The sequence below is a fragment of the Hemitrygon akajei genome, chromosome 8 (genome assembly GCF_048418815.1).
Source record: "Hemitrygon akajei chromosome 8, sHemAka1.3, whole genome shotgun sequence".
NCBI classification, from domain to species: domain Eukaryota; kingdom Metazoa; phylum Chordata; class Chondrichthyes; order Myliobatiformes; family Dasyatidae; genus Hemitrygon; species Hemitrygon akajei.
The window spans coordinates 164,795,977-164,821,648 of record NC_133131.1 but is presented as its reverse complement, the minus strand read 5'-3'; the positions used below and the strand labels follow the sequence as shown (position 1 = coordinate 164,821,648).

The 25,672-nt window shown below is 44.7% G+C and overlaps 1 protein-coding gene across 3 annotated transcripts in view; it reads left to right on the top strand.

Annotated features, from left to right (window-relative positions):
* LOC140732394 (uncharacterized) overlaps window positions 1-25,672 on the top strand; it is a 105,055-nt gene that overhangs the window by 38,319 nt on the left and 41,064 nt on the right. For all 3 annotated transcript variants that reach the window (XR_012100068.1, XR_012100067.1, XM_073054981.1), the window contains exon 2: window positions 3,566-3,704. Coding sequence is in view for 1 of the 3 variants with exons in the window: in XM_073054981.1 (XP_072911082.1) it covers window positions 3,566-3,704 (139 nt within the window). In the remaining 2 variants the exon portion in view is untranslated. The remainder of the gene's footprint in view (window positions 1-3,565; window positions 3,705-25,672) is intronic.

Sequence of the window (25,672 nt, the reverse complement as noted above, 5' to 3'; positions counted from 1 at the left end):
TTGAAGGTATTGATAATCATCTTGAACGTTACAATGAAAATGAAGATTTGGAGGATGTAATCATCTAAAGCACAGTAAGGAAAGGAGGCAGTCTACATTAGGTGTCTGCACTGACTGTTTATTTACAGTCATTCAAAACAACTGGGAAACATACGGGAACACTGGATGAATTTCTTGGTTGATAACCATCGATAACTGATACACAGTTTTATAGTATTGGTAGTGTTCTAATTTCTACTCTACTTCATTTAAGTACAAAATTTGTTACTCAGTTAAATGGTAATTTGTCTTTTTTATACCTCTAACTATTTCCATGAAACTTCAGCTAACAGGGGCGGCTGCTTAATTGGTCTAAAACGTACTGGTCCTGATGTGTCCCAGTTAGCCAGAATCAATTGCAGTTGTTTTCTTTCAGTTAACATGTTAAATGCAAATAATCCCTTTTCAACGAAAATTGTGAGGTTTGATCCCAGCAGCCCTGTTGAAGCCAATTCAGACATGTTCTCAGAGGTATATGCATTTTGTATAGAGGGATCTTGGGGTGTAAGTCCTTACCTCTCTTGAACTGGCCTAGTAAGTAGGTAGAGAGGTAAAGAAGGCATATGGGCAGTCAGTCGGGGGTTTTGCCCAAGCAGACTGTATGCCCTTCTTTCGGGGATACATCCATGCCAGGGCGCCCCTGGAGAAGGAGCACGTGGTAGGCCTCAGGACAACAGGGGATTTCAAGTTCAAGTTTAATCGCCATTCAACCATACGTGAATACCAATGAATACAGCCAAACGAAACAGCGTTACTCCAAGGTGCCAAACACAGAACCAACAGTCACACATAGCACAAGGCACATATATCACATATTAGATAGCAAGTAAACATACAGTCACACAAACAAAATATATAGCCAAGTCCCTGAGTGACAGGTCCTGTAAACTGGTGCATGGGTGTTATTGGCAAAAACAAGCAGTTCTCAGCAGTCCACAGATGGAAGTACATATGCTTAGACACTGGATGGCAGCACCAATGGGAGGTCCAGCCCCCAACCAACATGGACAGTGTGCTACAATGCCTTCAATGTCTCCTCTCCTGGACTGCTGCAACAGGCAAGCCCATGGTTTGAGGCCTAGTTCTCACCACCAACTGAGGCCACGCAACTCCCCCACCATCTGGTTTCCAATAAACGGGGAAAATGGACTTGCAGCATTTTACATTAGCTATGTCCAACAGGGTCTGGCGATCACAAGAGAAATGTCCAAGACTGCACGCCACACACCGACTTCAATGCCTTTCTGGAACAGGCAGTAACACGGTCCCCAAAAAGTTCAGCTCCTTAGCCAATGAGCATCTTGCTAATAGGGTACACCTGCCGTACTTGAAGTTCTTAATGCCTAGCTTTGCCCTGCAATCATAAAAAAGACGTTTATAAAAGACAAAAACACTTTTGGTTGGCCTCCAAGAGGCTGATGCGCCCAGACGCGCCGCCATCTTACCGGGAACGATAGACACTCTCGGGGGCTCGAGTGTGTTGTGGGTTGTAATAATGGTATTTTAATTTGAAACTAAATATTGTATTTTATGTAGTTCATGCCCCTACCATTAACGGAGGGGTCCATGGACTCCAGGCTGGAAACCCCTGGAGTTTTGGTCAGTATTTTTCCTCAGGACAGAAATGTTAAATACCAGAAGGCATGAGTTGAAAGTGAGAGGGGTAAAGCTTGAAGGAGGTGAGTGAGGTGAGCCTTATTTACCCAGAGAGAAGTAGGTGCTGGGAGTATGTTGCCATGAGAAATGATTGTAGCAGATACAGTAGCACATACGCTCACTGGTCTTTTGCTGCTGTGGCCCATCCACTTCAAGGATCGACGTGCTGTGCATTCAGAGACGCTCTACACACCACTGCTGTAACGTGGTTATTTGAGTTACTGTTGCCTTCCTATCAATTTGAACCAGTCTGGCTATTCTTCTCTGACCTCTCTCAGTAACAAGGCATTTTCACCCACAGGATTGCCACTTACTGGCTGTGTTTTTTTTTGTTTTTCACACCATTCTCTGTAAATTCTAGGGACTGTTGAGCATGAAAATCCCAGGAGAACACCAGTTTCTGAGATACTCAAACCACCCCATCTGACACCAACAATCATTCCGTGCGTGGTCAAAGTCACTTAGATCACATTTCTTCCCCATTCTGATGTTTGGTCTGAACAACAGCTGAACAACTTGACCATGTCGGTATGCTTTATGCATTAAGTTGCTGCCACGTGATTGGCTGACTAGATATTTGCATTAATGAACAGGTATACAGGTGTACCTAATAAAGTGGCCACTAAGTGTAGACAGGCAGGGGACAGAAAGATACGGACCATGTGCAGACAGGTGGGATTAATTTAGATTGGTATCATGGCTGGCACAGTCTTTGTGCTATTCTGCTTCACTGTTCTGTGGATGCCAGCTTAAAGAAAGGCCACAAATGCATTGGTGCTTGTGGGAACTTGCTGTGCATGTCCCTGTTGTTATATTTCTACACTTTGTTAGCTGTGAAGCTCTATGGACCATCCTGAAGTTAGGAAAGGTCTAAGTCCTTCTTTGGAAAAATTGCACATGGTAGAACAGCTTACTTCAGTTTCTGGTAACAAAAGCTTCCCCGCCACTGCCCATGTACTTTAGGAGATCATAGTTCACTGTTGTTCCTGATGAATGAATGAAATTTTATTTCGGTCAGTACAAACATAACAAAAAGCATCATTTTCAACAATGATTTCATAAGACAAAATTAAATAATAAAGATCTTTAAAACAGACTGAAAAGGGTGTAGGCTGAAGCTACAGCTTATTACACCCACCCCTCTTACTTATACAAAAACATATTTGGCATCTGTCAATCATCACATCAAGACAAGAAATTTCATAATCTTTTAACACAAAATCCAATTCCAAGTATCATTTATTTACATTACTCCCATTCATTTTAAATCATGTATTTTATATTTGTTCATTAAATTACTTTTAAATAATTTTTTAAACTTGTTAAGTGTGGTGCATGTTTTTAAATTCTCACTGCAACTGTTCCATAGATTCACCCCTCTGACTGAAATACAATGATTTTTTACATTTGTTCTTATCCTTTGTTTTTGAAATATGCATGTTCCTCTCAAATCTTGTTGATTTTCTCTCATTTTAAACAATCTTTGGATACTTTGTGGTAATTGTCCATTTTTTACTTTATACATAATTTGTATTATTTTAAAATCTACGAAATCTCTGAATTTTAAAGTATTTAGTTGAATAAATAGTGGATGGTTGGCTCATAATAACTTGTCTTATTTACAATTTGTATAACTTTCTTTTGGAGTAGAAAAATAGAGTTTGTATTTGTTTTGTATGCATTTCCCCGTACCCCTAAACAGTAAGTCATGTATGGGACTATAAGTGAACAGTATAATGTATACAAAGATGACACTTCCCACGTATATGCACTACAGGAAGGTCTGTAATTCGCTATTCTGTACCTAGCCAGCCCCAAGTGACTGAGCTGTTACTGAAGTTCTCCTTGTTGCTTGAATCTGACCTTCCAGGGAGCGGTTCAGAAATAGATGGCGGTGATGAAGATAAGGAAATTGCATCGAAAGCAGTGGCATTCGTGATCAGAAGTTCTCGGAAGGGTGTGGTCACACTTTGTGCTGACGTTGCCAATCTCCTGAAGATCAAGTGGAGGTAAGTAGTGGCAACAGAGCCTGATTCGAGGATATAAATTCCTGGCTTCTGATGAAAGGCACTGGAATATTATGTTCAGTTCTGGTCGCCTCGTTATAGGAAGCTCTAGAGAGCATGCAGAGGAGATTGACCAGGATGCTGCCTCGACTAGAGGGCATATCTTATAAAGGCAGGTGAGTGAGCTAGGGCTTTTCTCTTTGGAGTGAAGGAGAATGAGAGGTGACCAGATAGAGGTGTACAAGATGATATGAAGCATAAAAAGAGTGGACAGCCAGAGACTTTTTCCCCAAGGAGGAAGTGGTTAATATGAGGGGAGTGTAATTTTAAGGTGACTGGAGGAGAGTATAGGGGGGGATGTCAGAGGTAGGTTTTTACACCGAGAGTTGTGGGTACATGGAATGCCATGGTGGTGGTAGGGGCAGATGCATTAGGGACATTTTAAAGACTCTTAGATAGGCACATGGATGATAGAAAATTTGATAACTGTGTAGGAGGGAAATGTTAGATTGATTTTTAGAGAGTTGGTTAAAAGGTCGGCACAACATTGTGGGCTGAAGGGCCTGTACTGTGCTGTTGTGTTCTATGTTCTCTGTTGAAAGTGTATTATAGTGAGGAGGACAGTTCCACATTGGGATTGGATGGGGTGAGGGTGGTGAATCAACCATAAGATCTCATGACATTGGAGCAAAATTAGCCCATTCAGTCTGCTCCACCATTTGATCATGACTAATTCCTCTCAACCTCATTCTCCTGCTTTCTCCCTGTAACCATTGACACCCTGCCTAATCAAGAACCTATCAAACTCCACTTTATACCCAGTGTCTTGGTTTCTGCAGACATCTGTGGCAATGAATTCCACAGATTCACCACCTCCTCTTGCTAAAGAAATTCTTCCATGTCTACCCTAAAGAAATTAAGGAGGTTATTACGTTGAAGAAGAAAATCTATGGTGGTAAAATTTAGCGGTAGAGTTGAAAATCAGGATAAATTCTGAATCTGGTCAAGGACTAAAATAAAATTGAAGAGGAAATAAACAATGAGAGATGGCTGACAAGAAATTGGCAATAAGAGCTTGTATAAGTACTTAAAAAAAAGTTAGAGAGAGGTCTATGTGAATATGTACAGCAGGTCAGGCAGCATCTATGGAGGGCAATAAACAGTTGACGTTTCAGGCCAAGACCCTTCATCAGGTTTTCCTGCATCTGCTGAATCTCCTGGGTCTATGATTTGAGAGGCATCAGTAGAGTAGACCAACTGGTACCTTTTTCCCACTGCCAAAATGGTTTATATCAGTGGTCATGAATTTAAAGTTGGAGGGGGTATGTACAAAAGAGATGAGTGGGGCAAATTTTTTACACACAGAATGGTGGGTGCCTGGAATGTGCTGCCTGGGGTGGTAATGGAGGCAAATATAATAGAGGTTCAAGAGGCTGTTAGATAAACACTTGATTGTGTTGGATATATATAACCATATAACAATTACAGCACGGAAACAGCCCATCTCGGCCCTTCTAGTCTGTGCCAAACGCCTACTCTCACCTAGTCCCACTGACCCGCACTCAGCCCATAACCCTCCATTCCTTTCCTATCCATATACCTATCCAATTTTACTTTAAATGACAATATCAAACCTGCCTCTACCACTTCTACTGGAAGCTCATTCCACATAGCTACCACTCTATGAGTAAAGAAATTCCCCCTCGTGTTACCCTTAAACTTTTGCCCCCTAACTCTCAAATCATGTCCTCTTGTTTGAATCTCCCCTACTCTCAATGGAAAAAGCCTATCCATGTCAACTGGATCTATCCCCCTCATTATTTTAAATACCTCTATCAAGTCCCCCCTCAACCTTCTACGCTCCAAAGAATAAAGACCTAACTTGTTCAACCTTTCCCTGTAACTTAGGTGCTGAAACCCAGGTAACATTCTAGTAAATCTTCTCTGTACTCTCTTACCGGTATTTTGTTGATATCTTTCGTATAATTGATATGAAGATTGTGTAGGCAGAAGGGATAGTTTAGTTGGTCATTTGATTACTGATATAAAGAGTTCATTGTGGGCCAAAGGGCCTCTTCGAGTGCTGTACTGCTCTATGCTCTTTTGCCATCTTGAAGTGGACAGCACCCGACTCTGTAACCGTGCCCCTTGTTCGGGTAACTTCCATCAGCTTGTTTCACCAACCTGGCAACAGCTGGAAGTTTGCTAAGGCCCTGCATCCCCAGCTGAACTGGGAACTGCTGAGGAGGAACAGCATAATTAGAAATAGTGTTAAAATTTGTTAATGTTTAACTCCGAGTAGCTGACTCTTAGCTTTTGTGTCGGTATAACGATTTACAAAGGGATGCTAGCTCGAATTTTAGATGATTTTGTCACTGAGAGTGAAGCAAGGTCACCCTGGTTCTGGATAGAAACGGGAGCTCTGGGCACCACCAGGTATCCGGTGATTTGTCACGTGCTGGACAAGGGACCCGTATAAAAACGACATTCATTCATCAGCAGAGAGAATATTTGCTGAAAGAAAACCGGCGATGTTGATCCAACGTGCCAGTGGCACGATCCATTAAAAGCTTCTTAATGAGCACTGCATGTTCCCGATGCATTGTTCTCACCTCCGGCGAGGTTGTGTTTTGCATGGTACAACTCATCTACAATAATAGTTAAATTGGCTGCTTGGGGAGTGATACCACACTGAGACATCGGTTCAGGTGGCGGTAAGTTCCCACTCTGCGGAATCCCAGTCCTGTCACCTGCAATTGGCAGAATCTTTTTCTCCGGTTCGGAGATACAGGCCCTTCCGACCAAGTGCATCCACGCTGCATAATTTCAGCCACGTCACCAATTAACCTACTAACCTGTACGTCTTTGGAATGCGGGAGGAAACTGGAGCACCCAGAGGAAACCCACCTGCTCAGTGGGAGAATGTACAGACTCCTTGCAGAGTGTGGTGGAATCGAACCCAAGTTGTTGCTGGCACTGTAATAGTGTTGTGCTAACCACAACACCTTTTTAATTTTTTTTACTTGTAAAGGAAGAATCTCCTCCTCCATCCCTTTCTCCTGTTGTCCCCTCTCCTCTCCTATCATATTCCTTCCCCTCTAACTCTTTTATCTTTCCCACCCTCCTGGCTTCACCCATCACCTTCCAGCTAGCCTCTTTCCCTTTGGCTCACCTTTTTATTCTGATGTCTTCCCCCTTCCTTTCCAGTCCTGAGGAAGGGTCTCGGCCCGAAGTGTCAACAGTTTATTCATTTCCACAGATGCTGCCTGACCTGCTGAGTTCCTCCAACATTTTGTGTGTGTTCCTTTAGAATCTTACATTGTTTGGTTAATCAATCTATTGTCCTCACTTTGAACTATTTTGGATACCATTAATTACCCAGCTGCCTCTTGTGTTTCTGAGATTATTGTTCTGGTTTTCATTTAAAGAATGATATTAATTTGTAATGTTGTGTTAGCCTGGGCCTTAGTACCACTTCCAGACAGAAGTGATTGAGTTTCCCCTTTCCATTATTACCATATTATTCAGGTTTTATTTTGGATTAAAAAAATAGGCTGATGATCTTGGTCCAAGGTCTTGAAGACCACAGCCCTATTTAAATGTGGCCTCGGTTTCTGTCTCCCCCTGCTTCTGAGGTGGCCCCCTGTGGTTCGAGGATAATTTGCTTGTACTGCAGTTCTAAGGTGGTTGAGGTGGTCAGTGTGGGGCCTCCTGGTGTTTTCCATGTGTGGGGCAGAAGGTACATGACACCTGGAATGGGCGGAGGATGGGGAACAAGTATGGGAACTGGGCAATCCTTTGCTTTATGCTGGGCTTCTGTGTGCTTCAAGGTTCCCAAAGCCATTATGAGAGTTCCTTCTCTGTGAATCAGGGGTGGCTCCAACATCTTTCATCGAGTCCTGTCATGTACCCCTAGGGTTCATAGTTTCTGTGGACAATCACTTTAAAATGTCGTGAGAATGAGACTGGCTTTTGGACACTGTTTGAGCTGTTACAAAGAGAGAGAGGGAGGCATCCAACACAGTGAGAGAGAGAGAGACAGAAACTGCTCAAAAGATTGATGTCATGGTTTCTCTGAAAGTTGTCTACCTTTCCACAAGGACTCTTGCTGGCTTGTTAAAATTCCTGCGGAGAGAGGAGGACAGAGCAGGTTGATGGACAGCTGGTGTCCAACATGTGGAGATAAAAACCAGGTCTGCTGTCACCCACACACACGGTTTTGGACACTGGACGAGCTTTGTTGCACCCACAGGAAGGTGGGGTTTTTGGAGGATCGATCGGTGGCTCTTGCAGTGGAGAAAAGGTGTGACCGGTGGGGAGTTATTTGTGTGTCCAACCCTGGCCTGGGTTGATAACTCGACCACAGGAGAATGGTCACCTTGGTTATGGTCACAGTCGGTGACTTTAAAGGAAGAGAAGAGGAGAAGAAGGTTTGAAAAGAAGAAACCTAATGACAAAGAAGTCACTGTTTAGACTCTCTCCTCTGTAGCCCGTAAGGATGAGTTTGAGTTCCATTTGAATACGAAGGTGTGACTGTCACGTAGTTAATCCACAGGAGTGGGTTCTCTGGTGAGGGGGAAACCTTTGTGATTACCACTTGTGTGTTACCCTTGTTTGGGTGTGGTAGTTCACTGAAGAAAGGCACCCCTGTGGCAAGTCACTGTAGGAGTTATTTTGTATGTCGTGGAACTGGATTAAGTGGCTATCACAGTTGTGTGTTTGAGGTAACCTTGTGTGGAAACTACCTGTGTGTGATAATCCGGGCTTGGGTTGGTAGTTTTACCATTTGAAGATGGTACATCAGTGATAAGCTTCTGTGGGTGATAATCCGTACGTGGATTCTGTTCGAGTATCCTGTGGCCGCCACTTTGCGATGACCCGTAGCTGAATTCGGGTGTGGTACCGCTTGTGTTGAAAGGATATTCGTTGAAGATCACTGTCGGTGATACTTCGTGTGTGGAGTGGAACAACTTCGGAAGATAAAACCTACTGCTATTGTTATTTTGGAATATCGACATAATTGCCTTCTCACAACATACGCCTTTGGATTACAAATCTATCTCTCTCTCCATCACTACACGACTCAATACCACGAACAGAACTTATATATAATTGCTAACCTGTTTGATATTTGCATTTATATTACCGTATTGCGTAGTTTACTAATAAACACTATTAGTTCATAGCAATACCAGACTCCGAAGTGTTTTCCATTTCTGCTGGTTCTTTAACCCGGTCATGGAGTATGTGACAGTCCATTCCAGGCCAATCGTTGAGGATTTTTTAAAAAAGTCTCAATGCTTCTTCAAACCTGAAAGTTGTATAAAAAAAATGAAAAATTACTGGAAATATGCAGCAGGCCAGGCAGCATCTGGGGAGAGAGAAACAGAGTTGACCATTCAGATCTGTTAATCTGCTGCTGTGCCCGAGCTATAGAAAGTATCCTGCTGTCTCTCAGCCTGAAACTCTGATTGCTTTGAGCTGGTTAAGACTTGATGGCTCAAATGGCCTCTTTCTATGTCATAAGGAAAAATGAGTATGGGTAGTTGGCAACCCAGCACACTCCTCAACCTAAATTAATCTTGCTTCTCTCTTCACTTTTTAAACATTTTAGTTATTGAGATACAGTGAGGAGTAGGGCCTTCTGGTCTTCAAGTCCTGCTGCCCAGCAACTCCCAATTTAACCCTTACATAATACGGGATAATTTACAAAGACCAATTATCCTGCTGTCTGGTACATCTTTGGACTGTGGGAGGAAACCCACGTGGTCACGGGGTGAACATACAATCCTCCTTACAGACAGTGGCAGGAATTAAACCCAGGTCGCTGGCACTGTAAAGCGTTGTGCTAACCACTACGCTACAGTGCTGCCATTTCCGTTAAGTTAATCCTAGTGGATGTCACAGATAGACCAGTTGCTTGGGTGAGTACTCTAATGAACCAGTGTTTCTTGGAACTCCTGCTACGCTGTCCTTTATTTTTTTTTAAAATTCATTCAAGGAAAGTGTGGCTTCTTCGGCTGAGCCAGCATTTAATCACCCATTCTATTGTGGTCCTTGAGATGTGGGTACACCCAAAATGCTATGAGGGAGAGAGTTCCTGACACAATTGCTGAGTTCCCAAGTCAGGATGGTGTGTGTTTTTGGAGGGCAGCTTCCAGGGAGTGTGTCGTATGCTTTTGTGGCCCTTGTCCATCTCACTGCTAGAGGTGGTGGGTTTGGAAGGTGCTGTCTAATGAGTCTTACTGAACTGGTGTGGTGCATCCCCTAAATGGTACAGACTGTTGCTCCTGTGTGTTGGTGGCAGAGCGGGTGGATGCAGGACGAGGTGGTGTTATCAAGGGCTATTGTGTCCAGGTACAGGAGCCTCAGGACTCACACCTCCAAGTTCAGGAATAGTTATTACCGCTCAACCACCAGACTTCTGAACCAAAGGGGATAACTTCACTCAACTTCACTTACCTCATCACTAACATGTTCCCACAACCAATGGATTCACTTACAAGGATTCTTCATCTCATGTTCTCGACATTTATTGTTTAATTATTTATTATTACTATTATTATTTCTTTATTTTTGTATTTGCAGTTTGTTGTCTTTTGCACACTGGCTGAACAGTCAAGTTGGTGCAGACTTTCATTGATTCTATTATGGTTATTATTCTATTTTAGACTTATTGAGCATGCATGCAAGAAAATTAATCTCGGCTGTATCTGGTGACATAAATTTACTTAGATAATAAACTTACTTTGAACTGTATGTTGTTGAATTCTTGAGTGTTGGTGAAACTGCACTCCTTAGGCGAGTGGGGAGAATTCTGTCACACTCAGAATCAGATTCTGATTTAACTATCACATGTACGTTGAACCATACAGTGAAATGCCTCACAGGAGAAGGGCTGAGGGCAGCAGCAAGTGTCACCACACATTCCAACGCCAGTAACTTGGGCCTTTTAGATGACAGATAGGCTGTGGAGGTTTGCATTGTTGCTTTGTGTAGTCAAAGTATTGTAAAGATGTCACAGGTACATTGAAACATCAAAACGTAGAGGGAGACGTGAAAATTTGCGTCAAAGCAAATCTGCGAGGATTGCACTGGGGGCAGCCTGCTACTGTGGCCGTGCTTCCAGTGTCAACGTAGCATGCCCACAACTAACTAACCCTAAGCCTAACCCACTCGTCTTTGGAATATGGGAGGAAGCCGGAACACCCAGAGGAAATTCACACGGTCAGGGGGCGAAGGTACAAAATTCCTTAAAGGCAGCGGCGGGAATTGAACCTGATCGCTGGTGCTGTAAAGTGATTGCGCACTGCAGTGCCTAGGTGCTGGCAATATTGATGAGATCTCTTTCTTCAATCGTTCTGCAGCTTGACAATTAATATCGTGAGGGCTCTTTTGCATTAAAAATAGGCTGATAGTGACATGAGAGATGTCCTTGAGGAAGATCATTGACATGGACCATATAGACATTGCTCAATAGGAAATGGTTTTACTCAAGATTACAGCAAGAATATGGGACCACACCACATGCCGATGTGGGAGAGATAGTTAAGGAGAAGTTTGATAAATACATGAGGGAGAAAGAAATGGAATTTTCTGGCAGTGGGACAAGGGCTGGGTGGGACAAGTTTCATATGATAACATAAACAGTGGCGTAAACCTAATGAGATGAAGTCTATGCTGTAAATACTTTATTTTGCGTGACATCCATCCATGTTTTATTTATTTAGAGATACAGTGTGGAATAGGCCCTTCTGGCCCTTCGAACCACACAGCCCCGCAGCACCCAACGACCCTGGTTTAACCCTGGCTTAATCCCAGGTCAATTTGCAATGACCGATTAATCTACCTGGTGCGTCTTTGGACTGTGGGAGGAAACTGGAGCACCCCCCCCCCCCCCCCAGGGGGGAAACCCACGCATTCCATGGGGAGGATGTACAAAATACTTACAGATGACACCGGAATTGAACTCTCCAATGCCCCGAGTTGTTACAGCGTCACGGTAACCGCTATGCTACCGTGCCATGTTACTTCTGGTCTTGTAAGCCGTTTGTTTTTTTTCCACCAACCAGGACGGTGATCACGTGCTTGTCGCTGCCCTCGTCCCGGCCGGAATTTGGAAAATGCTACAATGTTGGAAGTTTCCCGATGTTCTTTCGGAAAAGGCATTTCCCACGTTGGAACTGTGATTCGGAGGCATGTTTGCCTTTTGACATTTGTTCTTATGCTGCTGGACTTGCTGTGCACAGAGGCTGTTTGCAGTCGTGTGATTTAACAGTCAGTTTATTGGCAGAGCTGTGCATATTTATCTCGTGACATCTGTTGCAGATCATAGCAGGCTTTCAGCACAGAAGAAAAAAAGACCATTTCTCCAAAAAAGACAGACTGCTGGAGGAACTGAGTGGGCCAGGCAGCACCTGTGGGGGGAGGCTGAGCTGTTGGCATTTCGGGTCAAGATACTGTGTCACGACTAAGAGTTTGGGAGGAATAAGCTCGGTGGAACCATGAGGTGATGTTGCAGCTCTGTAAAACTACAGGTAGACCACACTTGGAGTATTGTGCTCAGTTTTGGTCACCTCATTATAGGAAAGATGTGGAAGCTTTAGAGAAGATACAGAGGAGGTTTACCAGGATACTGCCCGGATTAGAGAGCATGTCTTATGAGAACAGATTGAGTGAGCTAGGACTTTCCTTTTTGGAGCTAAGCAGGATGAGAGGAGACTTGATAAAGGTGTATAAGAGGCATAGATGGAGTGGACAGCCAGCATATTTTTCCCAGCGTGGCAGTGGCCAATATGAGAGGACAGACTTTTAAGATGATTGGAGGAAAGGTGGTGTCAGAGGTAGGTCTTTTTACACAGAGAGCACGGAATGTCTGCCAGGAGTGGTGGTAGAGGCAGATACATTAGGGGCATTTAAGAGACTCTTAGACAGGCACGTGGATGATAGAAAAATGGAGGAAAAGGTTAGATTGGTCTTGGGAGTAGGTTACAAGGTCAGCACAAGAATGTGGGCCGAAGAGCCTGTACTGTGTTGTCCTGTTCAATAAAGCAGAGAGGAGGCCAGTAAGTAATAGATGGAGCAAAGAGAGGTGAAGGATGATGGGTGAAGGGACCAACGGAGAGGGGGAATGGGGGAGGGGTAGAGCTGGAAGAAAGAGGTGGGAGGCCATTTGTCCCTTTGGCCCTGTGCAGGCTCTTTGAATAACCTATCCAATTAACCATAATTAGAGTGCATAGTGGTGGTGATGCAGAAGGTAAGTTATCGAGAAGACTATTGCAGAGATCAAATCCTATCATTGCTAACTAAGGAATTTAAATTCCTTTAATAATTTAGAAATGGGGAAAAAAGATTACCACCAGGTTTCCAGCTGAAATTCTGGCCTGTGGCTGTTAACCCCTTCCATACTGCACACATTGGAGTATTTTGTGCAGTTCTAGTCACCTGTACACCTACAGGAAAGATATCAATAAGACAAAGAGTACTGAGAAAATTAACAGTACAAGGATGTTGCCGGGACTTGAGGACTCAAGTTATAGGGAAAGGTTGAGTAGGTTCAGACTTTACTCCCTAGAGTGTAAGGGGAGATTTGATAGAGGTATACAAAATTATGAGGGTTATAGATAGGGTAAATGCAGACAGGCTGTTTTTCCACCGAGGCTGGGTGCGACCACAACTAGAGGTCATAGGGTTAAGGGTGAAAGGCAAAAATGCTTAAGGGGAACTTATTCACTCGGAGGGTGGTGAGAGTGTGGACCGAGCTTGCACCACCCTCTCAATGAAGATGTGTGGTTTGATTGCAACACGTAAGAAAAGTTTAGATAAGAACATGGATGGGACGGGTATGGAGGGTTTATGGTCCAGCTGCAGGTCGATGGGAGTAGGCACGGCTTTATAGGCCGAAGGGCCTGTTTTTGTGATTTATTACTCTTTGTTATTCACACTTACAGCACAGAAGCAGGTCCTTTGGCCCACTGAGCTCATACTGACCCATTCATACTAATCCTACACAAACCCCATATTTTTATTCTCCTGACATTCCTATCAACTCCCCCGGATTCTACTGTTTGCCTGCACACCAGCACCAATGTACAACAACCAGTTAACCTACAAGCATGTACGCCTTTGGAATACGGGAGGAAAACAACAGGGGCACAGGGAGAACGTGCAAACTCCACAGTGACAGCACCTGAGGTTAGGATTGAACCCGGCTCTTGGGAGTGGTGAGGTAACAGCTGAACCAATGCGCTGCCCATCTCCAGCCACAACACTGTGGTTAATTCTTAAATGCCCCCCGATGTTGTCTATCAAACCACCTATGGAGAGTTGGGGGAGTTGGACAATAAATAACTGGCTTTGCCTGTGATACTGAGATCCTCAGTATCCTAAGTGAAGAGGTGATAGACAGAAGCTGCAGGGAGGTAGTCACCCCGAGGCTACAGGAGACAGGTGGCTGTCAGGAGAGGGAAGGGAGCATGTCAGATAGTGAAGAACACCCCTCTGGCTGTCCCACTCAACCATAAGTACTCCATTTTGAGTACTGTTTGGGGGGGGGGGGCGTTGAACGACCTGTGTGGGGGAAGCAACAGTGGCCGTGCCTCTGGCACTGAGTCTGGCCCTGTGGCTCAGAAGGGTAGGGGACTGTAGAGGATGGCAGCAGTAATAGAGGGCTCTATAGTTAGGGGGACAGATAGGTGATTCTGTGGAGGCAATAAAGAAACATGGATGGTAGTTTGCCTCCCAGGTGCCAAGGTCCATAATGTTTCTGAACGTGTCTACGATATCCTGAAAATGGAGGGTGAGCAGCCGGAAGTCGTGGTACATGTGGTACATAAGGTACCAACAACATAGGTAGAAAAAGGGAGGAGGTCCTGAAAACAGAATAGAGGGAGTTAGGAAGGAAACTGGAAGCAGGACCTCAGGTGTAGTAATCTCGGGATTACTGCCTGTACCAAAGGACAGTGAGGATAGGAATAGAATGAGGAGACAGATAAATGTGTGGCTAAAGAATTGGAACAGGTGGCAGGGATTCAGATTTCTGGATAATTGAGACCTCTTCTGGGGCAGGTGGGACCTGTACAAAAGAGATGGGTTACACTTGAACCTGAGGGGGACCAATATTCTTGCAGGCAGTTTTACTAGAGCTCTTGGGAGTGGTTCAAACTAATATGGCAGGGGGATGGGAATTAGTACGATAGAGCTGAGGATGATCCAGCAGGTTTACAAGTCGATGATGGGTGTAACATGAATGTAAGGAAGGACAAGCCAATGATTGGGTACAAATGCAGACAGAGCAAAGAGTTAAATTGTATCACCGAGGCAAAATTCAAAAGGGTGAATAATGCAGGACTGAAGGTACTGTATTTAAATGTGCGTAACATTCAGAATAAGGTGGATGAACTCATTGCCCTGTTTAGAGATTGATTGGTATGATGTTGTGGGCATCACTGAGTCGTGGCAGAAAGAAGGCTATAGTTGGGAGTTTAACATCAAAGGATATACCTTGTACTGAAAGGACAGGCAGGAAGGCATAGGCGGTGGTGTGGCTCTGTTGGTAAGAGATGAAATTACATCTTTAGAAAGAGGTGACATATGGTCAGAGAATGTCAGGATTTTTGTGGATGGAGTTAAGAAACTGCAAGGGTAAAAAAAAATGATGGGAATCATATATAGGCTTCCAGATAGTAGCCAAGGTGTGGGATTGAGATTGCAAAGAGAGCTGGAAAAGGCATGTAATAAGGGTAATGTCACAATTGTACTGGGAGACTTTAATATGCAAGGGGATTGGGAAAATCAGGTTCGTGTTGGATCGCAAGAGAGGGAATTTGTTGAATGCCTACGAGATGGCTTTTTAGAGCAGCTTGTGCTTGAGCCTACTCTGGGAAGGGCCATCTTAGATTGGGTGTTGTGTAATAACCCAGATCTTATTAGGGAGCTTAATGTAAAGGAACCCTTAGGAGACAGAGATCACAATATGATTGAATTCAACCGCAATTTGAGAGGGAGAAGCATAAGGCACATGTACCAGTATCACAATGGAATAAAGGGAATTACAGAAGCATGAGAGAGAAGCTTGCCCAGGAGGATTGGAGGGGGATACTGGCAGGGATGACGGCTGAAATTTCTGGGAATAGTTCACAAGGTGCAGAGTAGATATGTCCCACAAAAGAATTTCTCAAACTCCAGGGGTAGGCAAAGTTAAGGACTGTATAAAAGCCAAGGAAATGGCATATAAGGTAGCAAAAGAGATTGGGAAGCTTTTAAAATCCAACAAAAGGCAACTAAAAAAGCTATGAGAAGGGAAAAGATGAAATATAAGAGCAAACTAGCCGATAATATAAAGCAGGATACTAAAAGTTTTTTCAGTTATATATAGAGTAAAAGGGATGTAAGAGTTGATATTGGACCACTGGAAAATGATACTGGTGAGGGAGTAATGGGGGACAAAGAAATGGCAGATTATCTTAATGGGTACTTTGCATCAGTCTTTTCTGTGGAAGACACTAGCAATGTCCCAAAGGTCCATGTGTGTCAGGGAGCAGGAGTGAGTGTCATTGCTATTACAAAGGAAAAACTGCTAGACAGACTGGACCAGATGGACTACATCACAGAGTCCTGAGAGAGGCTACTGAAGAGATAACAGATGCGTTGGTCATGATCTTTCAAGAATCACTTGATTCTGGCATGGTCCCAGAGGACTGGAAGATTGCAAATGTCACTCCATTCTTTAAGAAGGAAGGAAGGAAGGCAAAAGAAAGGAAATTAATGTTGGCATTTATTTCAAGGGGAATAGAATATAAAAGCAAGGAGATAATGCTGAGGCTTTATAAGACACTAGTCAGACAGTACTTGGAGTATCGTCAACAGTTTTGGGCTTGATATCTCAAAAAGGATGTGTTGTCATCGGAGAGAGTCAAGAGGAGGTTTACGAGGATGGTTCAGGGAATAAAGGGGTTAACATATGAGGAGCATTTGGCAGCTTTGGGCCTGTACTCACTGGAATTTGCAGAATGCGGGGGTGTCTCATTGAAACCTACCGAATGTTGAAAGGACTAGATAGGGTGGATGTGGAGAGGATGTTTCCTATGGTGGGGGCATCCAGAACTATAGGGCACAGCCTCAAGATTGAGGGGTGATCTTTTAGAACAGAGGTAGGAGGATTTTTTGAATCTGTGGAATGCTCTGCCAAGCCAGTGGGTGTATTTAAGGCAGAAGCTGATAGTTTTCTGATTGGTCAGGGCATCAAAGGATATGACGAGAAGGCAGGTGTATGGGGTTGAGTGGGTTCTAGGATCAGCCATGATGGAATGGCGGAGAAGACTCGATGGGCTGAATGGCTTAATTCTGCTCCTATGTCTTATGGTCTTAATGGTCTATCTTCAATGCCTACCAGAACAGAGAATGCTGGAAAAATTTAGCATGTCTGGCAAGCAACCCTGGAGAGATTGAAACATTAAAGTAACACACACAAGATGCTGGAGGAACTCAGCAGGTCAGGCAGCATCTCTGGACGGAATGAACAGTTAACATTTCAGTCCAAGACTCTTATTGCCCTGAAATGGCACGGGCCCATGATTGATTCCATTTCTTGCTGTTACCTCCGATTAAAGCATCGATGAAGATTGAAATCATCGAGGTGAGGGGTGTCAGTGCCATCTACCGGCCTCTCACTCACTGCTGCCGGAGGGTAGTGTCTGCATGTGACGGTGTCTCTGTCTCCCTCTCATCCCCTGCTCCCAGGGGAAGATCCCTGTATTCGAATGATATCTCTCTCTCTCTCTCTCTCTCTCTCTCTCTCTCTCTCTCTCTCTCTCTCTCTCTCTCTCTCTCCTCTGTCCTCCACTCTCTCTCCTCTCTCCTCTCTCCTCTCTCCCTCTCTCTCTCTCCCCGCTCCCCCTCTCCCCCTCTCCCCCTCTCCCCTCTCCCTCTCTCCCTCTCGCTCTCTCTCCTCTGTCCTCCTCTCTCCTCTCTCCCTCTCTCCCTCTCTCTCTCCTCTTCCCCCCTCTCCCTCTCTCTCTCTCCTCTCTTTCTCTCCCCCCCCCCCCCCCCACTCTCTCCCTATCCCTCTTGATGTCGCTGGAGGGTTTTGCCAGAGTCCTGGGCCTTGGACAAGGTTTCATCGATGTGGTTTGTGGACTGGACTTTGCAGTTCACGCTATGATGTCTTTCTGGTTTCTAGTGGCTCATTCTCCTGTTGTTATTTTGTGTGATTTAGATCGGGGCGGACCGCAGGTAACAAACTACACAACCCGACTTTGAACTGCTCTAAGCTGAACTGAACATGCCTGGACTCTCTTGATGACTTCTGTGGGCTGATGTTTTATATTCTGTTTTTTGCTAATTTCTTTTTGCTTTTTGTGCAATTTTGTTTTTTGCATGTGGGGGGAGGTTTGATGTTTTTCGTCGAAAGGATTCCATGGTTTTCTTTGTTTTGTGGCTGTCTGTGGGAAGACGAATCTCAGGGTTGAATGCTGTATACAGAGTCTGATAATGTACTTTGAATCTACATCTAGACTGGACAGAAAGGGGAAAGAATCCAGAATAATATTGTGGGGGGGGGGGGGGGGGAATGGGAAGGAGTACAAACTGGCGGGTGATAGGTGAAGCCGGGTGATGGGGAGGGGGGAGTGGAAGATGGTGAGAACCTGGGTGGTGAAAGGTGGAAAAGGGTGAAGGATTGATGTAGAAGGAACCTACCACCCCAAGACCCTCCATGTCCAGCACATTATTCTCCATATCTTCCCCCTCTTTCAATGGGATCCTACCACTAAACACATCTTTCCCCCCCTCCACTCTCTGCTTTCCACGGGGATTTGCTGTCTACATGATTCCTTTGTCCACTCGTCATGTTTGCTGTTGTGTGCTGGGGCAGCAGGCTGAGGGTAGCAGACACCTATAGAATCAACAAACTCATTCGTAAGGCCAGTGATGTTGTGGGGGTGGAACTGGACTCTCTGACGGTGGCGTCTGAAAAGAGGATGCTGTCCAAGTTGCATGCCATCTTGGACAATGTCTCCCATCCACTCCATAATGTACTGGTTAGGCACAGGACTACATTCAGCCAGAGACTCATTCCACCGAGATGTAACACTGAGCGTCATAGGAAGTCATTCCTGCCTGTGGCCATCAAACTTTACAACTCCTCCCTTGGAGTGTCAGACACCCTGAGCCAATAGGCTGGTCCTGGACTTATTTCCACTGGGCATGATTAACTTAATATTATTTAATTATTTATGGTTTTCTATTGCTATATTTCTTCACTATTCTTGGTTGGTGCGGCTGTAACGAAACCCAATTTCCCTCGGGATCAATAGAGTATGTCTGTCTGTCTGTCCCTTCACACTGATTGCCCTCCTGGCACTTATTCCTGCAAGTAAGACGAGCGCTCTGCCTACCCAATCACCTCCTCCCTCACCATCATTCAGGGCCTCATACAGTCGTTCCAGGTGAGGCAACACTTCATCTTCAAATCTGTCAACTGTGCGTGCTGAATCTGGTGCTCCCAGTGTGGCCTCCGTTACATGGGTGAGACCTGACATAAATTGGGGGGTCCCTTTGTCAAGAACCTTCACTCCATCCACCACAACAGACGAGATTTCCTGGTGACCACCCGTTCCCGTAATATATCAGTCTATGGTCTCTCCTGTAATTTCTCACCTCTCCTCCTCCTCCCTTTTTCTTTTCTGTATCATGCCTATCACCACCCTCTGGTGCCTCTCCTCCTTCTCTTCTTCCCATGGTCCACTCTCCTCTCCTATCAGATTCCTTTTCCTTCAGCCCTTCATCTCTTCCACCTATCACCTCCCAGTTTCTCACTTCATCCCCCTCTCCTGGCTTCACCTATCACTTGAACACTTCTTCCCCTCTCCCCATCTTCTTATTCCGTTTTCTTCCCCCCTTCTTTTCCAGTCCTGATGAAGGGCCTTGGTCTGAAATGTCAACTGTTTATATCTCTCCATAGATGCTGCCTGATCTTTTGGTTGAGTTCTTCCATCATTTTGTGGGTGTGTTGTTCAGGATTTCTAGCACCTGCAGAATTCCTTTGTGTTAAAAGTTAAAGCTTAGCTTTATTGGGCCATGTTTACTATTCTCTGCATATTCTCTGGGTCTAGAGCAGAGCAGTTGCTGTGCCAGGCCAAGATCCCTTAAGATATTTTCCACAGTATATCTGCATGTCAAGAGAATGCCTTATAAGACTATAAGGTAATAAAGCATAGGAACAGAATTAGGCCATTCAGCCCATCGTCTGCTCCGCCATTCCATCGTGGCTGATTATTATCCCTCTCAACCCCATTCTCCTGCCTTCCCCCCCCCCCCAAACTTTGATACCATTTTTAATCAAGAACCTATCAACCTCTGCTCTGAATGATTTTGTGGGGACACACTTGTCTACAACTCCAATTTAAATACGCCCACTGACCTGGCCACCACAGTTGCCTGCGGCAATAAATTCCACAGATTCACCACCCTCTGGCGAAAGAAATTCCTCCTTATTATTCCCTGAAATTACGTTGCCTTCCCCGGCTGGAAGAACAGATTGGCTGAGTGTATTGCTGTTTCCGTGGAAACCTGCAGGGGTTCAGGGTTTGAACTAGTGGCGTGTATAATGTTAAACTGGTTAAACTAACTTAGAGGTGGCCATCTGTGGATCTTTAATATGTGTGGTACTCATTGCTTTCCTCATCCGTGCTTTGAACTGGAAAAGACCACTGGAGCCCATCGAATCAGAACAGTGTGGGAAATCTGTACTCTAGGGGACGTCTCACAACCTTTTCCTTGGGAAAGTTTTGATTAGTTCCCTTGTGTAGCTATTAAGTTCAAAGTAAATATATTATCAAAGTACATATATGTCACCATATACAACCCTGCGATTCATTTTCTTGTGGACATTCACAGTAACTACAAAGAAATTTTAAAAAGTATTAATAATAAATTATTAATAGTAAATCAGCAAAAAATATTGAGATGAAGAGCCCTTGAAAGTGAGTCCATAGGTTGTGGGAACAGTCCAGTGTTGGGGTGAGTGAAGTTGACTGAAGTTAGCCCCTCTGGTTCAAGAGCCTGATGGTTGAGGGGGTAATAACTGTTCCTGACCTGGTGGTGTGAGACCTAAGGCTCCTGGACCTTCTTCCTGATGGCAGCAGTGAGAAGAGAGCATGGCCTGGGGGGTGGTGGTCCCATATGATAGATGCTGCTTTCCTGTGACAACGTTCCATGTCGATGTGTTCAGTGGTGGGGAGGGCTTTATCCATCTGTTATGGTCTGGGCTGTATCCGCTACTATTTGTAGGCTTTTTTATAGTCAGTCCCCAAATGCAGGCAGTCAGGACGTTTCATTATAATTCTCCATGAAGTGGTTTTAGCTATATAAAACTTGGAATATTGTGTGCAATTCTGGTCACCCCATGTAGGAAGAGTGTGGAGGATTTGGAGAGGGTGCAGAAGAGGTTTACCAGGATGATTCCTGGATGAGAGGGCATGTGCTGTAAAGGGAGTTTGGACAAGTTTGTTATCTCCGCCCCTGTGGAGCATTGGAGGCTGAGGGGAGACCTGTTGGGGTTTATACAATTAAGAAAGACGTAGATGGAGTAGGCACTCAGAGGCTTTATAGTAGGGTAGAAATGTCAGATCCTGACAACACACACAAAATGCTGGTGGAACACAGCAGGCCAGGCAGCATCTATAAGGAGAAGCACTGTTGACGTTTTGGGCGGAGACCGTTCGTCAGGACCCTATGTCAGATACTGGTTTGTTTGTTATGTGCCTGTCACGATGTGAGCGATCATGGTCTTTCCGTAATTATGATTGTTCTTGGCAAATGTTTCTGCAGAAGTGGTTTGCCATTGCCTTCTTTGGGGCAGTAGTTTTACAAGGCAGGTGACCCCAACCATTATCAATACTCTTCAGAGATTGATTGCCTGGCGTCAGTGGTCGCATAATCAGGACTGCTCATTCGACCATCCACCACCTGCTCCCATGGCTTCTCTTGACCCTGATTGGGGTGGGGGGCGTTGATGGCATGAAGCAGATGCTACACCTTGCCCAAGAGTGACCTGCAGGCTGGCGGAGGGCGGAGGGAAGGAGCACCTTACACCTCCTTTGGTAGAGACGTATCTCCACCCCACCACCCAGATACTTGTGGATATACATTTAAGGTGAGAGGGGAGAAGATGTGTGGGGCAAGTAGTGGGTGCCGTGGGTAATGGTGAAGCAGTGATGTTTAAGAGGCACGGACATGGAGGGATATAGATCAACTACAGGTAGAAAATATTTAGTTTAATTTGGCACCAGATGCTGGAAATCTTGAGAAGCACACTCCCAAGTGCTGGAGGAACTCAGCAGATTAGGCAGCATCTATGGAGGGGAATAAATAGTTAACATTTTGGACTGACACCTTTCATCGGGACTATGATGAAGGATCTCAGCCTGAAAAGTCGACTGTTTATTCCTCTGCACAGGTGCGGCCAGACCTGTTTCTGTGCTGTCCTGTTCTGTATTCTGTGTTCTAATTTTCCTGGGAGCTTCAAGTCACTGCTCCGTTTTCTTGCATGTATAGGCTTCTGTTGGTCAAGCACGCAACTGCCTGTACTTGTCTAGGTGGTGTTATGTTTTACCCAATCATGTCTGCACCTCAGTCTGTGCTCTTCCAGATTGGGTGCTGAAGGAGACAAACTTGCTCCCTCACTTAGGAACACTCGGTGCACAGTAAAGTAATAATTGCAAAACCGCGTGAGGTAAAAGGATTTAGGGTAGGATAGAAAAGTCACAGGGTCATACAGCAAGCAAACAGACCCTTCTGCCTAACTGGTCCATGCCAAATAAGCTAGTCCTGCATGCCTACAACGGTGATTAGTTAGAGTTAAATGTTGAGTAACATGGTGGTATAGTGGTTAGCGCGATCACTTTACAGCGACAGAGATCCTTGATTGCGGTTCGATACCCGCCGCTGTCTGTAAGGAGTTTGTACGTTCTTCCCATGACCATGTGGGTTTCCTCCGGGTGCTCCAGTTTCCTCCCACAATCCAAGGACATACGGGTTGGGGTTGGTGTTAGTAAGTTGTGGGCATGTTCCAAGCACAGTCCTCGGACTGAGTTGGTCTTTGACACAAACGACACGTTTCACTGTGTTTCAGAGTACGTGTGACAAATAAAGCTAATCTTTAGAATCTCACCCAAGACCTTAACGAATGTCAAAGCCAAGTGCTTCTTCCTCCTTTTTGTTTCTTCTGTTTTTAAACACCTATGGGGCCATCTTAGATCAGTGAAGGGCCTTGATAGCTTGAGAGGTGTGTCCGTGGCACTGAGGTGGGTTAAACTCCTGCTGGGGTCATTTGACTGATGTGGAGCGCTCACAGTAATGTCAGTTCAGACGAGGTCAAAACAAGCCGGGCTGTTTTCTGGGAGACAGCCTAGATTTTAATGCTGCTAGTAATTTGACAGGGTGGAGTTAAGAAGGAAAATGAAGATTAATTTCTGCTCAATAACGTTCAGGATGTCTGGCTACCGTATGTCTTGGAGAAGTGTAGCAGCAGGAATTTAGTCTGTGGAGGCCATTCAACCCTTTGAGTGCCTGCTGGCCATCAACCATGTGGCTGACGTCTGAGCTAATCCATGTGTACGCTTTTATCCATCGTGTAGAACTGGTTCCTAACGTCATTCCCAAATGCATAGTTCAACTCCAGACTCCTAAACCAGTAGAAATGGAGAATATAAAGATGTTCAATGTTGTAAAACACTTGTAAATAAATCACCCCTTGACTTCTAAATGCCTCAAAGTTGAACATAAATTTATTATCAAAGTACGTCACCATATGCCATCCTGAGATTCATTGGGCCATTTCATTTAGGCTGTAGCATTTGTAAGGGATGGCTCAGTGGCGTAGCAGTTAGTGTAATCACCTCACAGCACCAGTGATCACTGATTAGGGTTTGATTCCCGCTGCTGTCAGTAAGGAGTTTGTACGTTCTCCCCATGACCATGTGGGTTTCCTCTGGGTGCTCCGGTTTCCTCCCACATTCTAAAGATGCACGGTTAGGGTGAGTGAGTTTTGGGCTTTGCTACGTTGGCACAGGAGGCGCGGCAACAGTTGCAGTCTCTGCCCGGAACTTCACAGTGATGCATTTTGCTGCGTCTTTCGGTGTTCATATGACAAATAAAGCAAATATCTCACAATTCCGCCTAAAAGGCTTGGTATCTTTGGTAAATCTCCTTAAAGGCTGACGTACCCTCCTTGTGGTGTGGTCTAACCAGAGCATTGAATAGATATAGAAGAATACAGGGTGTAGAAAGATACATCTGAGTTTGTTTGCTGTGGCACGGGTGAAGTCCATTCAGCCCATCTTGTCTTTACTGGCTTCCTGCCAGCACAGCTCACTATTTCCATTCCCAGTCCTATTTCCTGGCAAATATTTCTCCTTTATATATTTATCCAGTTCCTTGGAAACCGCAGTGGAATCTGCCTTGACCATATTTGCAGGCAGCACATTCCAGTTTCCAACCACAATGCTTAATAAAAAAACCTTTTCCTCGTGCTACTCGTAGTTCTCTGCTCCTTTTATATTCTACCTGTGTCTTGTAGTGCTCGATGATAGACTCGGATGTCCATTCTGCCCGGACCCCTCATCACTTTCTATATGTCTGTCTGATAGCCCATCGGCCTTTCCTTCTCCAAAGAAAACTGCCCCAGCTTCTCTAAACGGTAAATGTCGTCTTTTGTTCCAGGACCCATTCTTGTAAATATTTTCTGGAACATCCACTTGATAGGGTGGATATCCACCCTATCGTGATTGACCAGAGTTGAACACAGTTCTCCAGCTGAGGCTGGAATGGTGTTTTGTAAAGGCTCAGCATGACTTGCTTGGTTTTATGGTTGGATTGGTAAAAGCCTTTTTAACTGCTTTCTCAACCCACCATCTCACTTTCAGTGCCTTGCACACCCATACCCCTAGGTCCTGCATCCCTTGTAATAGTATCCATTAGAAAAGGAGTTCCCTACCTGGGGCCCATGGATCCCTTGGTTAATGGTATTGGTCCATAGCATAAGAAAGGTTGGGAATCCCTGCATTAGAGACACACAAATATGGAAACAGACCCTTTGGCCTAATTCACCTGTGAAATTGTCTCAATTTTCCTGCATTGGTCCATATTCCTCTAAACTTTTCCTTTCTGTGTACCTGTCTATATAGAATATAGAACACCACAGACCCTTTGGCCCATGATGTTGTGCCAACCCTTTAATCTTTAATCTAAGATCAATCTAACCTTTCCCACCCACATAACCCTCCATTTTTTTCTTTCGTCCTTGTTCCTATCTAAGAGTCTCTTAAATGCCCCTCATGTGTCAGCCAGAAACCTCCCTCTGACATCCAACTCTCCAGTTACCATGCCCTCTTGTGGAGTATTAGCCATCCTGGAAAAGAGTCTCTGTCCATCCAGGGTCTCGGCCCAAAGCGTCGACTGTTTATTCATTTCCATAGAGGCTGCCTGACCTGCTGAGTTCATCCAGCATTTTATGTGACAGACAGACAGACATTCTTTATTGATCCCGAGGGAAATTGGGTTTCATTACAGTCACACCAACCAAGAATAGAGTAGAAATATAGCAATATAAAACCATAAATAATTAAATAATAATAAGTAAATTATTCCAAGTGGAAATAAGTCCAGGACCAGTCTATTGGCTCAGGGTGTCTGACCCTCCGAGGGAGGAGTTGTAAAGTTTGATGGCCACAGGCAGGAATGACTTCCTTTGACGCTCAGTGTTGCATCTCGGTGGAATGAGTCTCTGGTTGAACGTACTCCTGTGCCTTACCAGTACATTATGGAGTGGATGGGAGACATTGTTCAAGATGGCATGCAACTTGGACAGCATCCTCTTTTCAGACACCACCATCAGAGAGTCCAGTTACACCCCCACAACATCACTGGCCTTACGAATGAGTTTGTTGATTCTGTTGGTGTCTGCTACCCCC